General features: G+C 38.3%; 1 protein-coding gene across 1 annotated transcript in view; it reads right to left on the bottom strand.

Moving 5' to 3' along the window:
- Window positions 1–82: 82 nt before the first annotated feature.
- Window positions 83–24820, bottom strand: part of LOC127934028 (heparan-sulfate 6-O-sulfotransferase 1-A-like) — a 117056-nt gene continuing 92318 nt past the window's right edge. The window contains exon 2 of the mRNA XM_052531204.1: window positions 83–3535. Coding sequence (XP_052387164.1) covers window positions 2818–3535 — 718 coding nt within the window. The 3' untranslated portion in view covers window positions 83–2817. The remainder of the gene's footprint in view (window positions 3536–24820) is intronic.

Below are 24820 nucleotides of genomic sequence, written 5' to 3' on the forward strand. Positions count from 1 at the left end.
GAAAATACCTGAAATGTGCTCGTGTGAGTTTAGAGACAATTTCCCAGACAAGAAATGAAAATGAAGACAGGAAGCATTAACATATTTATACAAAAATGCATTTTTAATGGTGTATTTGATGATCCATTGCTGAAATAATGAGAAAAATACCCAGAGCAGATGAACTGGATGTGATTAATAAATGAATCTTTCTTTCAGAAAGAGCTGAAGTCAATTTGCTAGACTCACATAAGGCCAGAAACACACTCTAGAGGAGTAGGTAAAGGCAAATGCCTCTAGCTTCATTTTAGAAACTGTTATGAAAATGATGCAATTGATAACGCAACTGAGCTGTGTCGTATTACCACTGTGTCGTATTGCCATAGCAGGATTTAGCATAAACTGAATACGCTTTCTCTTTCAGGTCAACTACCGTCATGACTGAGCAATCTAGCTGAGTAAGTAAAAGTTAAACCATCTATAGCTAGTTACCTGAATAAGAACACTTTAATGGCCCAAAAATTTGAAAGTGACCATGTTGCCCCCTTGAGTACTGGGGTTTGTTAGCGTCACTGTAGAGCATGATTCTGGCCTAATATTTGACAGTTGGACGCAGTGGACAATTTTAAAGCACACCAATATTCTATTCTGATTGGCTGGATGCCATTGTTAAATTAAGGTTGAGAAACACATGGTCACCGAAATATCCTGCAATGAGACCAACAATTACTACAACCCTGAGGGTTTCAATTAAGAGCATATCAGCTGTGGGGAATGGCAGCATCACACTGAGATATTAATAAAGGGCTGCCTTCCTAAAAATCATTCATGAATTATGCAGATCCGTCATGAGAAGATTTGTTCCTGAAAAACATAACACTTTAGGTTACATATGCGTAAGTGAAGAGTAGTCTGTCATTATAGCTACTGAGAAAACAAATTCCCATTGCAGAGCAGTAAGTAAAGTAAAGTCAAAACATCCCACTTAACACTTTAAGAGTCAGAGTCAAGGTAATTCTTCCTGATACCTTATTCACATAATGTTTACTCTGAAGTTGTTGTGGAGACGTCAACTTAAAGGGACAGTCCACCCAAAAATTACTATTCTGTCATTTACTCATTCTCAGTATTTTCAAATCAGTACGGCTTTCTTTTTTCAGTGGAACCTAAAATGAAGACGCTTTGCAGGATGCTCACGCTGCTCTTTTATATCCTGTACAATGAAAAAGTGACCATCCATTTGACTTAACTACACTTTAAATACACTTTAAGACTTGAATTTAAATATAGTTTTGGTTGTCCACAGCTCAGGTTCCTATTCACCTTCAATGTTTGGAAAAGAGCAGATTGAGCATTCTGCAAAACATCTCATTTTATGGTCACATGGATTAGGAGTGAGTAAATAATGAGAGAACTGTGCACTTCTCAGTGCAAACTATTCCTTGAACAACAAACAACTCAAAGATTTGCATAAGGGGAAACATGTGACATCATTCTTGTCCCCTTACTGGCAATCGCTTCAGTCCCTGAGGACCATGGCAAGATATCGATTGTGAAATACTCGCACACTCGCACACATTCGCACAGAAAAAAAATAACAGCCAAACATGATTGCGTACCTAAAACAGTCATCCTCAACAGAATGCTTAGAATCTCAAACACACACAATAATCCTCCATCCACCCGCATACTTAATGAGTAGTCTCTGGGAATTGGGAATGGTGATGACATTTATAAAGGCTGCATTTGCTGCTTCTTCATTCTGCTCTTGCAATTCACGAGCACTCTCTTTCACACACACACTTTCACACAAGCTCTAAAATGCTTCCGTTATTGACTGACACACAGGCGTCATTACAGAGTCAGTCGTATTTAGATTGCATGACTTCGCCTAGAAACACAGAGCCCATCCTTACTAAGTGTAAAATAAGACACGGTTTCCTCTTTGGATCTCCACCAGGTTCTCGCGAAATGGCCTTGATTGAGTGCTAATGACAACTTAGAATTGGTCTCGGTCTATAACATCACGCAAGACATCTGTCGGATCAGACAAACGAAACAACTCTCACATTCGGTAAGGTTATATTAGTACGCTTAGCACACAGAATTTTCTCGTACAAGTATGCTGAAAGCTTAAATAATGGCTATGGTCCACACGTCGTCCGTCCCTCCATTGAAATTCGCAACCGATGTGCAAATACAAAAAGGGACAATAGAACAGACCTTTTTCAAGTCATCAACGATTATGAAAAACTAATAAATTGCATCTAATAAGTGTTAGGCAGCTCTGTTGGTCTCAGTGCTGTGAGTTTTACCTCTTTGAGGGACGAACAATCCCTTTCAAAAATAATTAGACCATAATAAATGAAAAAATAAAGAGACAGACCGTTATTATGGCTGAAATGGCAAAAGACATTTAAGCAAATACCCTTATACAATTTCAATCGGTTCATTCTTTTAAAATCTGCAGTGAGTATAATTCCGATCATTTTAACGTATGTTTTTTCCTTCCGTGGGCGAATGCGCCTGTAGAAGTCTTCGCCTCTTAGTTTTAAGTTCAGGCTCAGTGCTTTAAGTTACTCAGTCATTTCTGTCCTAACACGCAAAGTCTTCGCATTAGCGGCGAAGAGCATGCCGCGTTTAGAGTCCTTCCTCTCCAGGACGACCGGAGGATATCCTGGAGCACAACAGAAGGGGGGAGGGCCGTATTTAATTGTGGCGCTAAAGTTCTATCTCTTTCTTGTTCGCCATGTTCCTCTCCTGCTTGATTTGACCTGGGCATCGCAGCCCTTTTCTCCTCCTCAACCGGTATTTACCGTCCCCCTCCCCCCAGCACTGCTACCAGCGGTCGATGATGTGATTCATGTAGTCCTCCGTGGGCAGTCGGGACGCCTCGGACTCCGGTGCATCATCCCTGAAATCAGAGCTGGGTGCCCGGCGAAATGGGAAAAGGGCGAGCTGGTTCTTAAGGCGCTGCTCTCTTCGCTCGAGTTGTCGCTTGTACATGTAGCGCTGCTGAAAAAGATCCCTGGCGTAGTCGTACAACTGCATGTCCAGATCGTTGAGCTCCTCGATCCGCTGCACTGTGCCGTTATCCAGGTCCACTCCCGCGGCCCGTGTGCTATTGTACTGCATGAAGGGCCGGATGAACTTGAGGCGGAAGGTCCGTTCGAACAAGTACTGCGTTTTGCGCTGGAACTCGGTCAGGCCGAAGAAGGCCATGTCTCGTAGGTTCTTCTTGGCCGACTCGAGTAGTACCTGCGCACGCTTCTTCTCCGGGATGAAGGACATGTTGTAGCAGCCCACCAGGCTGAGGTCGGCCAGCATGCGCACTTGACGGTTATTTGCGAGGTTGTACGGACAGTCCATGAACTGCTGCAAAGTGCAGCCCGACCAGTCGGTGCCCTCGTAGCAGGGGGGCAGCTCCTCCGGTGTGGGTGTTCGCCCATCGCACATGTGCAGGGAGGTTTTCCATGTGGCCCCGCGCTGGACGTGTCTCCACTCGCTTAGGTACCGAGACACAGGGTCCCGTAAAACGGTAATGTAGTAGAACTTCCTGTTGGATGACAAGAAGAAAGAAATTATTAAGATAAGGATTATTTTCAACTGAATGCATGAATTAAGACAAAGTATATATAGCTCCTTGGCAGTTTGTCCATTATGGGTGATATTTGGTATTTATCATCAAGAGAAACTCGTGACAAAAGGTCAACAAAGGAATTTATCAAATGGTTCTTTGGGTGTGGTTCACAGTGACTTACTGACCTATATCTTTTGAAAGGGAATACCAAGCTTCAAACACAACTTCTACACATGACATTCTCAAGATACATGGCAAAATTTGCCCACATGGGGCGCTACAACTACAAAATCCTCATGATTGCTTTGCAAACATTTAAAAGTTGATATTTGACATGCATTTTCTTTCATAGAAATGCTAACATATCCTAACATTATCAATCATACAAATGAACAATAATGTTCGCCAAGTGTCAATCAAAATTCAGCAGACAGCAAATTCATAGCTTAAAGTCAACATGAAATCAGTTTTTTAACTGAATTTTGCAGTGTTTATTATAAAAGATCTTTTTTCTTAAATCCATGTGTACTTTTTTAAGTAAATTTGACCATTCCTGCTTTATATATTTTTCTTGTTCAAAAAGCAATTTCCTTTAGATAAATGTCACAATAGAGAAGAAAATATGATCACAATTTCCATTTTATGCCAAATTAAAAGCTGTGGGAAAAAACAAACTCCAACTAGTCGACTAGTTTTGCAAATTCCCACAAGGAAAATATCTTCTAACAGCTGGAACATTTTCTGCACATTAATTTATTTATGGGTTTTTATTGACTTGTTTTTATTAAAACACATGAAGTGTGTAATTGTTTTTTTTCTCATAAACTGTAGTTACATTATTCATATCATAAATATCTGTATCGCAATAAAGGACCAACGGCTGCCACATGGTAATCTTTTACTGGTAGGTAAGAATTATAATATCCTTGCTTCCAGCTTAAAAATAATTTCAGAGCATATGAACACAAGCAGTCGTAAAGGGGAAGTGAACTGTAGAGCTCTTGATTTTGATATGCTTCAGTGAGACTTCATGATGCAGGTGAAAAGAGCACAACACGTCCCACAACACCTTTCTTCCATTCTGAACCTGCACTTCAACACCAAATTAGTGAATTCTTGGATGCGTCCCTCTTGTGCACTTGAGTGTACATGGCGCAGAATGAATCAGACATTAGTGTAGTGAATGACGGAGACTTATTTATTTTAACAGCTCTGCTGGAGATGCATGAATTTATTCATCTGTGAAAGACAGGACTGGAGATGGCAACAACTCAACAACAAGCTCGCACATTACATACAGCACTGACCCTGAGGGTTAATGAACAGAACATTCTGTAGAAAAATCAGTATATTCAATTTGATTTAAAGTAAAAAAAAAAAAAAAAAAAAAAAAAAAAAAAGTAATATTGGTTTGATTAAGCACACACTTTAATTAATTGAATTTCAAGTGATTTGATGGCTAATATTTGGAAAATTAATAAATTATAAATAATAATAATTATAATGCACAAATGAATATTATATTTAACTATTTATTTATAATGGTTGTCATATTAAGATTCTGCCATAACATCACCGTTCAGTTTAAGACAAATTTACACAACAGGGCTTCCCTAGTTATCTTCAGGTCAAATTATAAAGACCAAGCGTCAGTAAATAAAAATATACAAAGCAGCAATAAAAAAAGAATTTGAAAGTAATACTCTATATGCTAACATTTAGAAAGGCCAGCAGGTATAAGAGCACTGATGCCTGTTTCTCTGTACACACATGAATAGACATACACACACAGTCACTATCAGAATTGAACATGCATGAAGGATGTTCGTAGCCAATAGCATGAAGCAGTATAATGCTTTCAGAAAGAGCCAACAGGGACAGAATATGTTTAACACAAACACACACACACACACACACACACAGCACAGAACTCTGACTGATGGCTCACGTCAAATCAAATAAGCTGAGCTGTTCTGATATACAGCAGCATTCAGCATAATTCTAGCAGAGAGGGAACACCAGCATTTAACTAGAATTTAGATCCCAGGATGTGCCAGTAAAGAAATAAACATAATCTAGTGAATTTTCCTGATCTGAGAGCAAAGCAGTTGGTGCTCTTTCCTCCTCGTTCTTTGTTCTGTTTAATGCATTCCCTCCTGTTAGTTTACATGCTCAGCGCCACCCTATCCGATGACCTTTTTCCTCTGTTTTCAATCATGTTGTGTCTGAAGCCACACTCCTCTGGGGCACTGCCGAGTCGTGAGCAGCTTACTGAAATGCAGTTCAAGTCACAGCCACTTGGTGGTGATATGTACACAGAATTCTCAGGGATCTCTCTGTAACTAAGATGTATTACCATTAAACACAAATATAAAGGCTCAGTATCGGTCACATTTAACTACACACCACTCAAGTAGAATTGCTTTTAGGGAAACTAAACAGCTAGACTGTTGTAGGAACTACATGTGATAGTTTAAAGAGACATAGTAGAGAGACAGGTTATATATGTAATATATATAAATGTAATATACATATATTTTGAAACTAAACAGCTAGACTGATGTAGTCAGAAACTGAGTAGTAAGTAAAGTAGAGCCAGAATAGAAGGGGAAGGGTAATAATAACAGGTCGGGGTCATTGTTCTAGTAGTGCAACAGGAAGAAATGACAGAAAATTGCTGGCGCAAGCATATTTCTACAAAACTAAACAAGACTTTCCCTGTATTAAGGTCCTTTCTGCATATCCATGAACAAAGAGCACGAGCGGATGGCAAAGTCAGGGACACACCATAAACACACATACTGCAGGAAAGCTAAGGACCTGCAGTACAATGTACAATATATACTCTTTGTGTATTTTTATATTACATTTATAATATTTAGGGACTGGCTACAAATTGCACATCATCACTGTCAACACAACTTAAGAGACACAAATAGTGGGAGGCGAATTCAATAAACATGACAGATTTAATGCAGCTATAAGAAGAACATAGGAGCGCTAGTAATAAGTAATTATTTCAATCATAAAATCATTTTCCTAAACAGTCGCTATGGTACAGTATTAGATGGTGTGTATTTCTGTGTGCAAATGGGAGAGGGCGGATGCGGGCGCTAACCATTAATATCAGCACCAGTTCTCTGCTGTATCGTAAATCTGACTGTAAGGGAATCTGGGGAAATCTGGGTCTCTCTGCAAAGCGTCATTTGAAATTTATGAGCAATTTCCTCAGTCACAAAAACAAACACCTGGAGGGAAGTAGTGCGGCAGAGTCACAACTCACCACAAAACACCCTCGCTCTATACATCACTCAACCTCTTACTGCTTCACTTCATCATTACTGTGCCCAAATCATGTTAAAGACAACTACCAGAACAGGTACAGTCAAGTAAAAACGGAATCAAATGCCATATAAAGCTCAAAAAGGTGGTTGCTAGATGGTTCTTTAATGGCTCAAATCAAAAAAGACATATTCCAAGTCCCTAAATATGGTTTGGATCCCTTCTTCAGTGTAAATTGATGGGATTATTACATTCATTTTATTGTCCATCACGGTGCAAAAAAAAAAAAAAAAAAACAGTTCTGCTGCTTAATATTTTGCTGGAAAATGGGATGCTTTATTCAGGATAGAAAGTTCAAATATGTTTATCTGAAATAGAAATCTTTTATAACATTTTATGTTATAATAGTCTGTTTCTGTCACTTTTGATCAGTGTAATGCATCCATGCTGAATAAAAATACAGATTTCTTTTAATACCGTATTTTTCGGACTATAAGTCGCACCTGAGTATAAGTCGCATCAGTCCAAAAATACGTCATGATGAGGAAAAAAACATATATAAGTCGCACTATAATTCGACTATAATTCGTATTTATTTAGAACCAAGAACCAAGAGAAAACATTACCGTCTACAGCCGCGAGAGGGCGCTATATGTTTTCAGTGTAGACTACAGGAGCAGTGAGCAGCATAGAGCGCCCTCTGGCGGCTGGAGACGGTAATGTTTTCTATTGGTTCATTTCTCTTGGTTCATGTCAAATTAACTTTGATAAATAAGTCGCACCTTACTATAAGTCGCAGGACCAGCCAAACTATGAAAAAAAGTGCGATTTATAGTACAGAAAATACGGTAATAATAAAAATTTACTGCCTCCAAACTTATTTCATAGAAATCCCATCTACTGTATCTCTCAGGACTTTTTCAGTTTACCAAGTTCACACACACACACACACACACACACACCAAAATGAGTGATGTCTTTAATCAGACCTCCACACATGCTTTCCAGGACCAAAGCCTTGAAGGGCGGAAAAATGTAAGGGATTTTGGGAATGTTATTAAAACAAGAGAACATTCATCCGTACATCTTTTCTTTTTTGTCAGCTGCTCTCGTGCTGTCTCTGTAGGTTTAACCATGTCGCTCACCTCAGGCTTGTCTGGGTATGTAATAACAGCACGTCTGAAAACGTTTCTGTACAGCAGGGCAGAAATCTCTCCCTCTTTCTGGTAGTCCCAGCTCAAGCCCTGAGCTAATTAGGATGTGCTGATTGATTAGGCTGCAATAATTAGCTTTTGTGATGTAAATGAAGCTCCCATTGGTCTGAAATTGATTAGCCACTGTCTGTCCCTGGGGACGAGGCAGCAGAGAGTTCCGGATCGAGAGCCACCGCTTGCATCCATCTCTCTCACTCAAGCTCAGACTCTCATTGTTTGTACTCAAATACGATAATGGACTTCAGTGAAGTGCTGCAAAAAGAAAACTATCGATGTCTAAACAACTAGACATTTCTCTCAACTCTGAAATGATACAATGGTACAGCCTGGGAAATATAGTGAACAGATTGAGAATGTACATAATATAATAATATATAATATTTGCATAAATGCATAAATGTCAAGAACCGATGAGAGAGTAAGAGACTGTGGTTTTCCCATCTGGAGAGGAAAGCCTGTTTGAGTTCTCCTGAGGAAGAGGCAGGATCTGCTTCCACTCAACCAACCTCTGACCCCGAACTGAGAGAGTGTTTGTGACTTTTATTCTTCATGTCTCCTTGGAATGAAACCTGCCAGTATAACCACACTGATATAGAAAGAATGCCCTTGGCTGTTTATCCAATCAGAGATGAGGAAAGTAGTGTTGTAAATGCTGTCCCAAACTTGTTATTCCTGCAAAGATACAGTGTTTAAAATCTAAGGCAGATGTGCATGTATCCTTCTTGGATAAAACCATATTCTGAATATGCAAATGTTAGCCTTCTAATGAGTAACAAGGCTTCTATTTATGGGTTATTGAACCCCGCCCCCCACTGTAAAATATAGAACCTGATTGGTCCAAAATTTCACTTCTACAAACTAGATTCAGTGCTTGTTGAAATGGTGTGGAAAACCTGTTTCTTATTAAATACTGAAAAAGTAGATCAAATATAATAAAAAACATTTATATTTTACCTAATATTTGTATCCGCTATGCATTTTTGTGCTTATTAGAGTAGCACATTGTTAGCTTAGTAACCTCATACCAGTAAACTCAGAGCTCAACATTAAAAAATGTTAACTCACAATTCATACTTTTTATGCATTTCTGAGTTTATATCTCACGATTCTGACTGTTTTTTTCTGTCGCAATTCTTAAAAAAAAAAGTCAATGGTAGAGGGAATTTTTTTTTTTTTTTTTTCATTCCATGGTGGGGTAAACCAAAAAACAGATATAGACCTTGAATTGTGGTGTAAAAGGGGAAAATTCCTCACTTTAAGCCACACACACACACACAAAAAAAAAACAACAACAATGGAGTGTGTCACTCACCATTGGCAGGTGTGGCAAAATTTATACTGTGGACCCTGGAAACACTGCAACTCTACTACATCTGTTTCTTAAGCATCTGGTCTTGATAAGTGTTGGCTGGTGGACGGTGTTTAAGTCAGTGCTGCGATTTGTTTGAACAGGCTGGGTGTATTAATATTACTACCCCAGTAACTGATGATGCAGGTGTTCTATTGGCCGAACACAACGAAGTCAATCATAACTCACAGCTGTGCCGCAAACTCCTCAACCTCTGGCGCAGAGGAATGAAATCAGAGAGTGACACGTTAAGACGGATTAACTGTAGGATACACACCCATGACATGCACACAAACACAAAGAATTCTGGGAAAACTTCTGTATCTAGGGTGTCACACAAGTGGAATGTTTTGAATGGAAGCAACTCTGAATTCAGCTCAATGTAAACGTCCTGCTGACTGCCAAATATCCCCCAGTTATTAAGAAGCCTTTCCGAACTGCTGTCGCCACAGGGATAAGGAATCACAATCTTCAAATAAACGCACACTACAGAGAGTTTGAAGTCATGACAAAAAATTTAAGGAAAATAAGCCATGCTTCAATTGTCTTACACACAACTAAACACAGCAGGAAACCCGTTATGGTTTAAATAGCAATGTCAAAGCCGTTGGAATTCTGGCTCGCAGGACTTCACTTTGTTTTTCCTCAAAATTATCAACAGTATTTTTAAACAAAAATTTTTTTTCAAATTTTCCATCATTTGCCGAAATAATAACAACATTTTATTATTATTATTAATTTTTTACTAAAACAAACCAAACCAAAACAAAACAAAAAATCTTCTATAATAAATACACTACTGTTCAAACATTTGGTGTCAGTAAAATTATTATTATTTTTATATATATATATATTTTTTTTAAGCAAATTAATACTTTTATTCAGCAAGGGCACATTAAATAGTGACAGTTAAGACATCTATAATGTTTTACAAAACATCTATTTCAAACTAAAAAATTATATTAAGCAGCAAATTAATATTAAAATATTGAGCTTTCAACATTGATAATAATAAAAGCACTAAATTAGAATGATTTGCGAAGCATAATTGGACAATGAAAACTGGAGTAATAGGCATTAATAAATCACACTTTAAAATGTATAAAAAATAGAAAACAATTAGGCTAAACAGTTTTAAATTGTAATAATATTTCACAGTTACTGTTTTTACTGTGGTTTTGTCATCAAATAAATGCATTCTTCTCGAGCATAAGAGACTTCCTTCAAGAAACAACAACAACAACAAAAAAATGAATGAACTCAAAAATAAATGAATGAACCCAAACGTTTGAAATGTAGTGTGAATGTATATAGTATATATAATACAGTAAATACACTAATACAGTGTATTATATGACAAATAAATAATTTTTATGATAATTTTCAATTTCACAATCATTTGTTAATGACTAGAATACTACTACAGACACATAGGCCAAACAATATTACAAAATTATTAATACGACAGACTAAATAGGACAATTGTATAAATGCATGTGCAACAACATTCACGTGTTTGTCCTCCCAAAACTATTTAATATAGTCTAAGTTGTTGGATTGTGATGTACAGTTGAGATGGAGAACAACAGTCTTTAATCCACCTGTCAAACCTGCACTCTGAATCTAGTAATTAAAGTCTCAAGGTGGTTTAACAGCTCAGTTAACACCATAACATGCACTGAGCTCATGAAGAACTTTAATTGTGTAGCTGCATTAATCCTGAATGGTGGCCCGCAGGTGAGTGTATGTGTGTGTGAGAGAGAGAGACGGAGGCTGTTGTTTTGTGGCCTGTAAGACTCAGCAGTCCTTCTCCTGCTGGGTTCTTATTAGAGACAAGGTACATGAGATTCTGCTGCTTCACGCTGATATGAACTGCAGGTACTCTTGATAATTGGCGGCGCTAGTTGAGGACATGCCACACTCTTATGCGATATGGGAAAATACTGTTTTGCCTCTGCCACGGAGGAGAGCTATCATGCCATCCAAATCGGAGGAAAGGCACATAATAAGACAAAAAAAACTTAGATGACACATCTTATATAACACATTTTTTATTTTACAAATTATGCTCAAACACACACAAGAAACACTCAAATCCTAGTGACCTGCTACAAAACCTGCCTATCTAGACAGCATTATTTGATATTATAGCTGTTCTAAACTAGTACAATCTTCAGTATCTATCACAGATAAGGATGTCAAAACATCCCAGAATGCAATGTGTTGACAGAAATGTCAATTATAAATACAAGTATATTTGTGTGCTATGCAGAGCATATGTTCCTGAGTGCAATTCTTGAAAAAAATCCTAAGAAGTTCTCAAATATATTTTTTGAGAACACATTATTTTTTTGATCAGTATCGGCTATTCTAAGCCTGATCATTATTTTACGTCAACTGTCATGCTGGTGTGTGTAGTAGGTGGTGATATGTACTTTCCATTAGGTTTGCCAACCGCTATTAAAAAAACAAAACACGTAAAAATGCATGCGTGACATGCAAGAACCAATGAGGTATGTTCTAGTGCCTCAGACACGTTCAAGCTTCCATGTTTAACATATTTGATTAGGAAAATACAAGTATCGGATCTGGACTTGGTATCAGCAGATCCTCAATATTCAATGGAGATTGGATCGTGCTCAAAAAAACCTGACTGGGACATCCCTGATATAGAGCTGTAGTCAAGTCCAGCTTTGTCGAGTCCAAGTCAAGTCCAAGTCCAGGACTAGTCGAGACCGAGTCAAGACTGAGTCCAAAGAGGTTCGAGTCCAAGTCAAGTCCAAGTCCAAAAGTTTCGAGTCCAAGTCAAGTCCGAGTCCAAATGAGAGAAAAAAGGGTCCTCTTCAAGACCACATACTTAACTACTGATAATGTTTGTGATGCGAGAGACAGCATATCTCCTATTCTAAGAAAATAATTGTACATTATTATTTGTAATGATCAAAAAGCATGTGCAAAGTAAAAACTCTGTAGGACAGGGGTCTCCAAACTAGATCCTGGATGGCCAATGTCCAGAAAAGTTTATCTCCAACTGGCCTTAACACACCTGGAAGATTAATGTGTCTAGTAAGAGCTTGATTAGCTGGTTCAAGTGTGTATAATTAGGGTTAAAGTTAACAGGGGCGTTACACAAGATCCTGGGCCCTATGCATAGGCAGTCCTGATGGGAGCCCATGCCCCCCACCCATGAAAATATCCAGGTAAAATAAAATATATTTCAGATTCCTACTTTTCAAGGGCCCTCTCTTCCTTTGGGGCACTGGTAATCAGTACTGGTTTTACCCCCAGTCCGATCCTGGGAGCTAAACTATAAAGGACACTGGCCCTCTAGAACAGAGTTCGGAGCTGTAAGGACAAATTATTTTTATGTACTTTATTTTCATTTTATTTACTTAATAATGCTGCTTTTGCTGACATTATGTCTGTGGTCAAAAATTAAAATGACTGATGCCCAGACACACGCACACACAGTGCACAGACACACGCAAAGCTCGGGATATGACAAATGCGCGCAGCAAGGAAGGGATACGTTTGGCTCTACTGGGCATGCGCACATAAATACAGCGACATTTTTGTCATACTGTACTTAGTGCTTGCATAGACTACTCTGCGCTGTCGGAAACAATCAACTACTCCAGCATGCATTAAGCATAATTCACACAAAGTGTTTGCAAGTACGACGTGAATTTTAGAATTACAATATTGCGTGGAGCTGTTACTATATGGCCTTATCTATGTTGCATGTAAAAATAAAATATGTAATGTAATAATTAGGGTTGTGTCTGAAGCCGAATTCCTTATGCGGAATGGCAAGGATAATGGCTTAAAAAAACGAATAACGCACAAGGAATAATTCTGCCTGAATACTCGGCTGAAGCTGACACAGTCTGGTGTTTGCTAGATAACAGGTGAGCCAGGGCATCAGCGCCAGAAGTGAATGAATGTAAACTTTATGAGTGAAAAGAGCGCAAATCAAACACCGCATTGTTGTCGCCTCTCTGCATGCGCATCTCTCAGAAATCAGAGCGTTGCAAGAGTAATTTTACCTATAATAATAGGCTACATCATACACGTTATAGTATTTGTATATATTTAAAAGGCAATGATTCAAAGCTACGATATGATTCGAATGAATGGAATAAGCATAGCGCGCTCACCAATCAAACAGACGCGTTGCGCGTCTCAGTCTCTCAAAAACCAAATCAGTTCTCTCTCAAGAGTAGGCTAATAATCAGCTTCGATACGGATACATTGTCTACTTGTCCTACATGTTTGCATCTTTACCTTTTGCTGGTTTGCGCGGCACACACACATTTGTTTAGTGAAGTTCACTAAACATTATAGACTCGCTTAAAGTGTTCTGCGTAATGAAAATGTGTGCATTAAATGGATTCAGTCGTGTTCAAATGATCACTAAACGTTTGTCATGACATCTCTCTGCTTGCATGATAAATATTATTTTAGAAATTAATAATTATTTTAGTTTAACACGACATACTTGTTCAGTGATAACTACGAAAAAAATATAAAAAGTCATAACGGTCTTATCAAGTAACTGTACGATGTTGTATCCGAATGCAGACAGGAAAAAATTTGTGATTGTTACAGATACAAATACTGGCTGATGACAATTTAAATATGTAATGTCATAATTATAAAGTTTTTAGAATTTATACATGTAACTGTTGCATATGGCTATACATTTATATTTATAATTTATAATACATTTATAAGCGTTTATCAATTAAAAAAAAAAAGATTTAGTGTTTTCATTTGCAATAGCATGAACCATGTGTAGCCGATAACTCAAGCATTTTTTTTTTTTGTAAAAAAATCGGCTAGTAGAAATCAGAAGTCTTGCAACCCCTATACTGTACAACAATAATTAGTATTTAATTAGCTATTGTAAAGGGGACGTTTGAGGCGATCTAGGTGTAGACGTAAATAAAACACAATCTAACATAGAAAATTAAATTAGAAACATCTAAACTTTTCAGGTCGCAGCAAGTGCACAGCTAGTCATGCACATCCTTTCCCAGAACAATACTGAAAGCTGAGATGGAGAAACAGATGATCAAGGATAGACATTTTTTAAATTAATCTATTATCAGAGCTGGAATTCCATTTATTCTTTGCTGAAACTTCTGCGTCATCATGGAGAGCGGGTCATGGTTGCCCAGCAACAGCAGACGCCACTGGAGGGCAAGCACAGATTACAGAGTGCTTTGGAAATAAGGAGAGCGGCGCGCCTAGCGTTTTCCACACGTTTTCAGTCGCGACATCATGCAAATGTGGTTTTGTTTTGAAGGATACATTTTTTATTTAATTTTTTTTGCTGGACTCGGTCGAGACCAACTAGAAGACTTGGCGAGTCCAATGGCCAAGTCCGAGACAAGTCCGAGTGCAAATTCAACGAGTCCGAGACAAGTCCGAGACGACAGAAAAATGTCTCGAGTCCGGACTCGAGTCCAAGACCGGACTCGAGTACTACAGCCCTACCCTGATATGTAACTATTGTTGTAATGCTCAATATTTGAAGCAGACCAATACAATCATTAACAATCTTAGCCACCTGGAGTTTAAATGTGTTTTTGGTCACACTTTATTTTAGGGTCTAATTCTCACTCTTAACTAACCATTAACTATGACTTTTGCCTAAATTAATCCCTTATTTGCTGCTTATTAAAAGTTTATAAGGTAGTTGTTAAGTTTAGAGTAGGATTATGGATGTCATGCATTATATGTACTTTATAGGCACTAATAAACAGCCAATATGTTAATAATAGACATGCTAATAAGCAAGTAGTTATTAGTGTGAATTGGACCCTATACTAAAGTGTTACCTGTTTTTTTGTTTTTTTTTACATTCTTTCCAACAATTCAGACTCTTCTAGGTATTTGTCTTTAGAACAGTCTTCAGGAAAACAAAGATAAGTCCTTTCTTAAAGCTGCAGTAGGTAACTTTTGTAAAAATATATTTTTGACATATTTGTTAAACCTGTCATTATGTCCTGTCAGTAGAATATGAGAGAGATAATCTATGAAAAAATCAAGTTCCTCTGGCTCCTCCCAGTGCTCCTATTGCCATTTGCAGAAAACCATCCGCTCTCGGTTAGAAACAACCAATCAGAGCTGCGGTCCGTAACTTTGTTTGTGTTCAAAATGTAGAAAAATGTATATAATAAGCGAGTACACCATGAATCCATTTTCCAAACCGTGTTTTTAGCTTGTCCTGAATCACTAGGGTGCACCTATAATAAGTGTTTATATTCTGACTATTTTAGATTGCTTCGGGGGTACTGCGGCGGAGTAACCCAGTACCTTTGTGATTCTTCATAGACATAAACAGAGAGAAGTAGTTCCGGCTACGATGTTCTTCCGCAAGACGCAAGCAGTTCTGTTTATTAACCACTAGAACGTCAAAAGTTACAGACTGCAGCTTTAAGAAATATGTTTATGAACGTAAATATGTTTTTTTTAATTGCTTTGTAAATCTAGGGCCTGGTGTTTTTGTAGTTTATAGATTAAGCAATAGCTCACCCAAAAATTGACAATTTGCAAAAAATGTACTCACTCTCAGGCTTCCTTTCACGTTTTACTGGAGAAAGCAATATCATGCATAGAGGACTTGTATTTTAGCTGGAAGCAATGATTTGAAGCTAAAAACATCTTGAAGTTTTTGTTTATTACAAACATTCAGTTACTTGCTTCACACGACTTTGATGGACTGATAACTGATGGACTGGAGTCATGCTAAGGATTATTGTGATATTTTTATCAGCTGTCTAAAAACTCTTATTCTGACAGCACCCATTCACTGCACAAGATCAGTTGCTAAGCAAATGAAGTATTGCTACAGTATAGAAACCATCTAGTATATCTTGGATGGAATCCACTTTTAACAATTCTTCTTTTTTTGGGTAAACTATTCCTTTGAAAAGAATAAGCAGTCTCCCTCTAGGGACAGCAGAGGTCTTTGTGCAGCTTTGCTGGACCATGACCTGACCATGGCTAAAAGCTTGGGCAGACAACTGACAATATCAATATCAAGAACATAAATTCATGACACACTATGGCTTCATGGGAATTTGACCGACAGGTAACAGGACTCTACACACAATCTTTCACAGCACTGCTGCATGTTTCGGAGGACATATCAATGTGTGCCACCTTATTCCACAGACCTGACAGCTGTCACAAATATCCATCCCCTAAAAATTCCCATCTTCCTCCCAGCATTCATCTCAATCAGACAAGCGCTCGGCCCCTCGACTCGCTGACTGACAGTCACAAAGTTAAAAGCCCTTATACACTACAGACAAAAAGCCCACAGCATACAGCCGAGCTCCTCATCTCCCTGTTTACATCTTCTAAACACTCCTCACAGAGCCCATTGACTCTGCTTTAAACAGCGTGCATCTGATGGCTCTGAAAGGAGAAGGTTGACTCACTTCTAGAAAACTGTCTATTTTCACACTGAAAAGAAAAGAGCTCCCGACGACGTGCTCTTCAAAAGCAGCCAAGTCTGGCCACAAAAGACCCTCATTTGGAAGGGAAGTTGAGAGCCAGTGGAGCTTGAGAGCATTGCATCAGACCCGACACTTGGCATGGGACCCGGTCTGGTTTGAGGGAGCGAATGAAGGCTGACACTCTGTGGCATCTCTTTGAGAGAGCTTAGATGACAGGCCGTTTGAGTGACAGCTCTCTTTTCAGAAATCACTCGCTACTAAGATCCAAACACAGAAAGTGGGTATGTCTTATTGTAACAATGACCAATAATGAGGTTCCCACAGGTCTAGCGACACACACACACACAAACGGTTACATTTTTAGGCCGTTATTTTGTCTCTATCGATACATTTTGGCTTTTGATGAAGCTTTGTTTCTACTTCAGATGAATATTCCCTCACCTGCACCTCCTCTGAGGCGAGAGTGAGTCATGAGGCCGGTCCTATCTCGAGCGGTGCAATCATTCTCCATCGCAGCAGAACTCTCATGATGTACTGATGTAAGTTAAACCTCCACAGAATATGTGTGCCGATGGTGCCGTGAACAAACAGCCAGACACGCACGCTCACAGCTGTTCTGTGCCTCATGGGCCGTGCTTTCCACAGGCAGTCGGTGTTTGGCTGTAAATTAGTCATGCCACTAAAAAGCTGGTCTGTCATTTATAATGTGCTCAGACGTCTTCTGCTCACATCTCCTCTTAGTCACTCTGCACTCACAAACACAACTAGAGGTAAGACAGAAATGAGTGGTTGAGGAACCGCTGACTGAAATCTTTGATTTTGTGTAGACTTGTAATGCAGACGTTGAAGAACAAGTGCCCAAGTAACCCGTGCACACAAAGGGCGATTCTCACAAAAACTGTCAAGACATAATTTATTATTATTTTTCAAATAAATTAATACTTTTATTCAGCATGATGCATTAAATTAATAAAAATTGACAGCAAAGACATTAATATCTTTACAAATTGTCTTTTTTTTTGCTAATTTGACTTTCCATTAATCTAAGAATGTTTGAAAAAAGTATTATGGTCTCAAAAAAAAAAAAAAAAGATAATTGTTTTTGATTACATTGAAAACCAAGAAAATTCAGCTTTGCATCACATGACTACATTACTTTTAAAAATATATTAATATAAAACACTGTCATATTACTTACCTTTTAATCATATTAAACACATTTGACACTTTTACTGTTAATATATGCTATATTCTGTAGTTTGCTTCTTCTGTTTAGATGCATTTTAAGTCAATTTTATTATGTTTTTTATTGTGCTTTATTTTAAATATTACTCAAACATATCTATGACCGATTCATCCATAGATGGCTATTACGAAGCACAAATTAGCATCTTCAATGGTTTAGGGCACTCACTTGACCAGACCCTCTCTCTGACTCATGCATGTCCTTACATTTAGTTCATTAAATACAACTTCACAAATATGTCATTTAATGAAAAAGTTATTATTATGGGAACAAATACTTGCTCTCTCTATTACTAGCAAACACACACACAACTGCAAGCCTTTGAAGTGTCAACAGGAGAAAGTAACAGAGTACAACAGTAAAGAAAAAAATCCACAGTGTAAGTGAGAGAGAGAGAGAGAGAGAGAGAATTTCAATTAGCTTTTCTAATACTATCAGAGGGGCTGGGCTGGCAGCCGGAATGATTTATCAAAGTTATTGCTTCTCTTAATGAGAAAACATGTCACACGCCTGGCTTTGTAGAATGACAAGCTAAAACTAAACAGAGGGAGGAAAGAAGACGCTTTTTTCTTGGAGGGTAAACACACACACACACAACCAGAGGCAGGCGCACTATTGGCGTAATAACAAAGCTCTTCTTCTCAAAGCGGAGGTAAATATCAGGCCTGTGCACTCCGCTCAGCAATTATTTCATAATACCGAATCCATTATTAGAATATTAATTGCACTCTACATATCGTCATCTCTGTGTTTGTACTTTTGCCTCTTATAATCTGCCAGTCGAGAAGGTGAACTCAGTCTGAGTCTGCAGTGTGGGAGGGTTTCGTGGCAGACGCACAAAACTGTGATATAACTGAAACAAAGCAGTGTCTAGTACTACGGTAAAGAAGATGGTACATTTGCACATTCACAGAGTTATTGTCACATCCATGCTAAATATTGATGGACAGTCTTTCCTATAATTAAATATATATACAGTATATACGGGCACGGCTCGCCTTGGGATTGGTACACCAAGGCGATGGCATCCACTAACTAGTGGGCCAACCTCTTCTTGGAGACAGCCTTCCCTTTCTGCTGACCTCCAAGCGGACAGAAGCTGCCAGAGCTGCTGAAGCGCTGGGTGTGCTCAACATACAGTACATAACAGCTTTTCATACTACCACCTGGCTCTGAAACAAAAATCTAAAGAGTGGATGTACCTTTCACCTATTTAGTGGCTCAGGTATGCAAAATCCACTAGCCAATTTTTTGGCATTTTCTTTTAAACTCAAGAGATGATTGGCCTCCCCAGTGAGACCCCATATGTTGTTAGAAATAACTTGTAGTGACAGACAGATAGGGAACCCAGTGTACGGACACATGCTGTTATCATCTCAATGAACAATCCTGATAAAGATGAATGCAAACTGAAACACTGAGAGCCCCTGACAACTAGGACGCTCCACAAGGCTGCTGGGAGACCAATCTGAAGTCGTTTTTATCTGCGAGGCAATATTAGTCTTCTCTGTGGGCTCTTTATGGATACTTATCAGCAGGGTGAATGAATACATAATTTCTGTCTGCAACAATTATTACGAGATCAAGAATGAATGCAATCCAAAAGCTGGTTGGAGTGAGTCATGAACTACAGACATATACGCTGATTGACAAACAAAATGATCAATAAGGAAAGTGGACCTTCGTATGAAATGAATAGAATCGCCAAATCCAGACTGAATGTCTGCAAAAAAGGAAAATCCCTCTTCTAACCAATCAGAATCATCCATCCCTCTCTCTCTCTCAAAACTCTTCTTATGTCAGTCTGATTAAATGAACACTATAAGGCCCCGTCCACACGGAGACGCGTTTCTGTGAATACGCACACATTTTTTATCGGATATGTGTTTCGTCCACACGCATCCGGCGTTTTCGTAAGGTGAAACCGCTATTTTTTGAAACCGGGTCCCAGAGTGGATAAATTTGAAAACGCCGTCTTTGCGTTTTCGTCTGGACGGCTAATCCGTATATTTTTTGAAACGATGACATCATCAGCCCACGTCTCCCCCCTTGTCAGACACCTCTACGTCACGTAACAGCAACAAAAACATGTACAAACACTGAATGATTGTCTTTTTATTAACTAACATTAACACAGATTAATAAATGTATTATTCCATGTTCGTTTGTGTACCACGCGCAAGGTTTATGAGCATAGTCCATGTCTTCTTCTCTGCTTTTAGTGTATCTCTGTGTCAGAATTACAGCGCCACATACTGGTCTGGCATGTATACTACATCATTTTGCGGTTTCGTGTGGACGCGGATATTTCTTGAGACGAGGAAAAAAAAGATCGGATTGGGGTAAGCTCCGTCTCCGTGTGTACGGGGTTTAAATCAAAACCAACTGTATGAACCCGTGTGAGATGAAACAAGGCTTTTGATGTGTCTCTCTACTCAGAAACTTTGCTGATGCCACTTCCTCCTCAGAGAACAAAAGGTAACCGAGTTCCTGCACATTCTCATATTTCCAGAATCGCACACATTTCAGCCATACCTGAGAATACATGTGCGGTGACACAGCAGGAGGGACGGAGCAATTTCCACCCGGGACCCTGCTGTCAGATCTGGTGTGCGTGCGTGTGTATTGAAAAAAAGTCAGCTTGTTGCAGTATGATTCATGCAGCACAATATATCCCACTGATCACGGAATAAAACGAAAAACTCTTTGAATCTGCAGCGGAAATTCATGTCATTCCATCATGGAGAGGACGGGGTGACTTCAGAGAAAAAAGAAAAAAAAAAAGAAAAGGGTTGCAAGTTTTGAAATTGTAAAAGAACCATGTCACAGGTGCCAGAGGGAATTCTTTTCACAAGGAAGATCTGGTGTCTGTCAGAACGCATGTAGGGGCCAGGAACAAATACGTGAGCAGTGATAAATCAAAATCACAAAAGTAGATGCTTGTGCACTTCACAGGAGGGTTGGTTCCCGATGGCGTACCGTCGACAGCGCAGTCACACTGACTGACATTTCGCCTTCTGCTGCCGTCCCTGAGAGTGCTTATCCCAGCTGTGACCCACATACTGTACTTAATCCCACCACTACAATACAGACACACTTAACCACAAGATCTGCTTTCACACACACAAAAGAGCTGACTTAAAAAAAAGAGAGGAAGTGAAAGAAGGGGGAAAAAGAAGAGAGCAGGGTAAAAGTACTGAAGTCTGAAAGGGGCATTGACCGGATGGGAAGAAAAACACTGTTCAAATGGCAGTTATCAGGCTCAAAATGAAGTGTGTTTGACACAGAAGGGAGATGACTAAAAGTGATGTTGAAAAAATTATTTGTGCACAATTCACTCTATAATACACAAAATGCATGGTGCAATTCCCAATCTCGCTGGTTGGGGGGCTCGATTATAAAACACTTCTTCTTCATTTGGTCATTTTAATGATTATCCCTGCCATGATCCAAAGCAAATGTACACTAGTTTTCAAAAGTTTATGGCTCAGGAAAAAATTATTTTACTTTTTATTTATTTTTTAAGAAGTCTCTTAGGCTCGCTAAGGCTGCATTTAAAAGTACAGTACAAACCATAATATCGTTAAATGTCACTAATATTTACCATCATAAATTCAGGATACTTTGATGAATAGAAAGTTAACAGAACAACATTTATTTGAAATCAATTTTGTGTAACAATGCAAAAGCCTTCACTGTCACAATACTGGCATTGTCTTCCTTTTCTAAATGTCCAGTGTTGACCTCCTAAAATGAAAAAGAGAATAAGAGAGAGAGAAAGAAAGAAAATGTTCTCAGACAGAGTGAATGCCCCAGTGAGAGGGTCAGAACCCACTTTCTTTTCCTTCCTCCCCTCACTGCTGTCTGCTCTCAAGGCAATGAAAACACCACTGAATGACCTCACCACAAAACACACAACAAATTGCTTCTGTATGAGGACAAGTATAGAGTAAACTACAGCATAGTAATAGTATTATATTACACCACAGCAGGTTCATATATACAGTGATACTATATGACTATTACAGTAGGCACATTTCCATTACAGATTTGCGCAAAACTTAGGCAATATTTTATAAATGCAGATACAAAAATATTGCGAAATGACAGCGTCTAAACATTAATGTTAGAGAAAGCTCCTTATACTGAGGAGCGTGTTTCTTGGAGATTATTCTACATTGAAGAATAATCATATGACTTTTTACATACATTATGCAGCGTTGCCTGCAAAACCACCTCATAAGAGCGTAAAAACTTTTTTTTGCAATATATGGGCGTTTTTTCTAAAATTACTGCATTTCCATTAGGCATATTTTCAGTTTGCAATTTAAATGTGCACAATTTGAAGGGTAATTATACAGTAACGTGCCTAGTATTTCCCAACCTTTGTTTTTTTTTTGCAAGGGCACAGTTTTGATAAGTAAAAAAATCCCATGGCACACCACTAAGCACTGAAATATAGAAAAATTCCACAAACATGCATATTATATTAGACATTGGCATATCAAAACTGAATATTATATTAGAAATAGTTCCCACATTTAATGTGAAACTTGAGTTTAAGTTAGGTAAGAAGATGGGTAGCTTTATGTTATTGGTGAAGATAAAACAACAAATTTACTTCGCTGTTGGGCAGTATGTCTTAAACCAATGCCACTTTCAGGAAATGTTACTTTTTTTTTGTTTGTTTGTTTACTAAACAGCATCAGAGTTGGCATTTTGGCTTTATATATGATTAGACGCATGTATTGTAGTTATGATATAAAAGATGGAAAGCAATATACAGGATATATGAAATAACATATTAGCTACAGCTAGACGACAGATGCTCTTCAGATGCGAACACACAAAAATAATTAGCCTTTATAGACTTCTTGAGTAAAAAATAGAAAAAAAATGCTGTACTTATTCAAACATCAGTTCTTTATTTTCCCTTGCATTGCGAACGAGCAGAGATCTGCATCCAAATGAGCACAGATGGAGGCGGGTGGAGTGGAATCCTGAAGTTTCTACCCTAGTTTCTACAGTAAACTTCAGTAACTCTCATTACTTGCCAAAGTAAAGTAAAATCAAATAATTGTGAAAGCTTCTCACATTTCTTGAAGTAGAGTCCAGTGATATAATTATGGCTCTAAAAATAATTGTAGCAACAACGATATTACGACAAAAACCCTTTTCACCCTCTGTCTCACCCTCCATTTCTCTCTCTCTCCAAGCTGAACTTTGGCTCTGAATCCCAGCACTGCTGCAGGGCAAAGTCCTGTCTACTCGAAGAACACTCTTGCCAATGTGTCAGGCATTAAGATCTGTGCATCTGAAGTTATGTCTGTCCATTTTCTTTTTACATTTTATAACTTATCACGTGGAAAAAGGCCATCTCATTTTCACAGCAGATTCTGTAGGTAACTGCTTGCTTCTGTCAGCTCAAGGGATACCTTCTTCCTTGACTTTTCTGTCACTCGTCTTGAAAACCTCTGCCGTGGTATACTTCAGGCAAGGGAAGGCATGGCATCTTAATGAGCTGTATATTCCGACAGAATTCCCTATTGATGGAAAGCAATTGACAGACTGGAGCAAACACACACAGAGTTGAGTTTACGCTCCTGAGGCGATGTGAACCTGAGTAACTGATGTAATTAGTTGAGGTCCTCCTCAGCTGCAGGTAGGCCGCACTCTCCAGACAATTAAATAATTAGTCCTGAGGAACTCGTTACTGGAGCACATTTTAATATGAATGCTGGAGTAATTGTGTCCATAATTGTGATATAAACTGACTTGATATCATCTCTGAGGCTCAGGACACCCTAATGAAATTAATTCTAACCTAAATGTTTGGCTTTAAACAAAAATAAAAATGGTGAATTGGTTGATCAAAAAACCAACATGGGATACTGATTGGTCAACAAAGATCCCGATTTTAGGGATGCCTAATATAGCAGTACCGTATTGGTTTCGGTCAACATTAAAAAGAATAAAACTAAACTGAATAAACATGCAATGCAAATCACAAAACAAGCGTTACTATATTGATAAATAAAATATTAAAATAAAAATTCAAAATCAATTAAAGTTTATCTTTAAAAATACTTATTTAAAATCAGTTTAATGTGAGGACTATTAAATATCAAAAAACATTTTCATACTGTACATTATTAAGTTGTTATTTTTATTAAGATTTTTATTAAGTCTTATTTTTATTTAATTATATTGCATCAATCATTTTTAGGTTATTGGCCAAATTTTTTTTTATAATTTTCAGTTAAGTGATATCAGTCTAAATTAGTAATATGGTGCATACCTACAGTAACTATAATGACATCAAACATCAATATATTGTGAATTTCCAAATGTGCATGGTGGGAGAGAGACTGAAATTTTCCTGATACAGCTAGAGTACATCTCGAGTGAGTCACCTCTTCTTCACTTGATGAAATAAACCCGAGCCCATGTGTGTGGGCAAAGGAAGGGGAACAGGACAAAGACATAAAAACACACACTTACACACAGTCAAACACACACTCAAAACATACAAAAAAGAAAGCAGGAGACTGAATCATGTTTCATTTTTCAGTGTTTGGGATTTGCAAGTAAAATAACCTCCCCGCCGAAACAGAGTGTCTGAATGCATGATACGGGGATAGGTTTATCCTTATGAATACACACAAACGTATAAAAGAGTGCTTGTGTGTTTTTGACAGGTTG

Source organism: Carassius gibelio, chromosome A2, assembly GCF_023724105.1.
Source record: "Carassius gibelio isolate Cgi1373 ecotype wild population from Czech Republic chromosome A2, carGib1.2-hapl.c, whole genome shotgun sequence".
NCBI lineage: Eukaryota > Metazoa > Chordata > Actinopteri > Cypriniformes > Cyprinidae > Carassius > Carassius gibelio.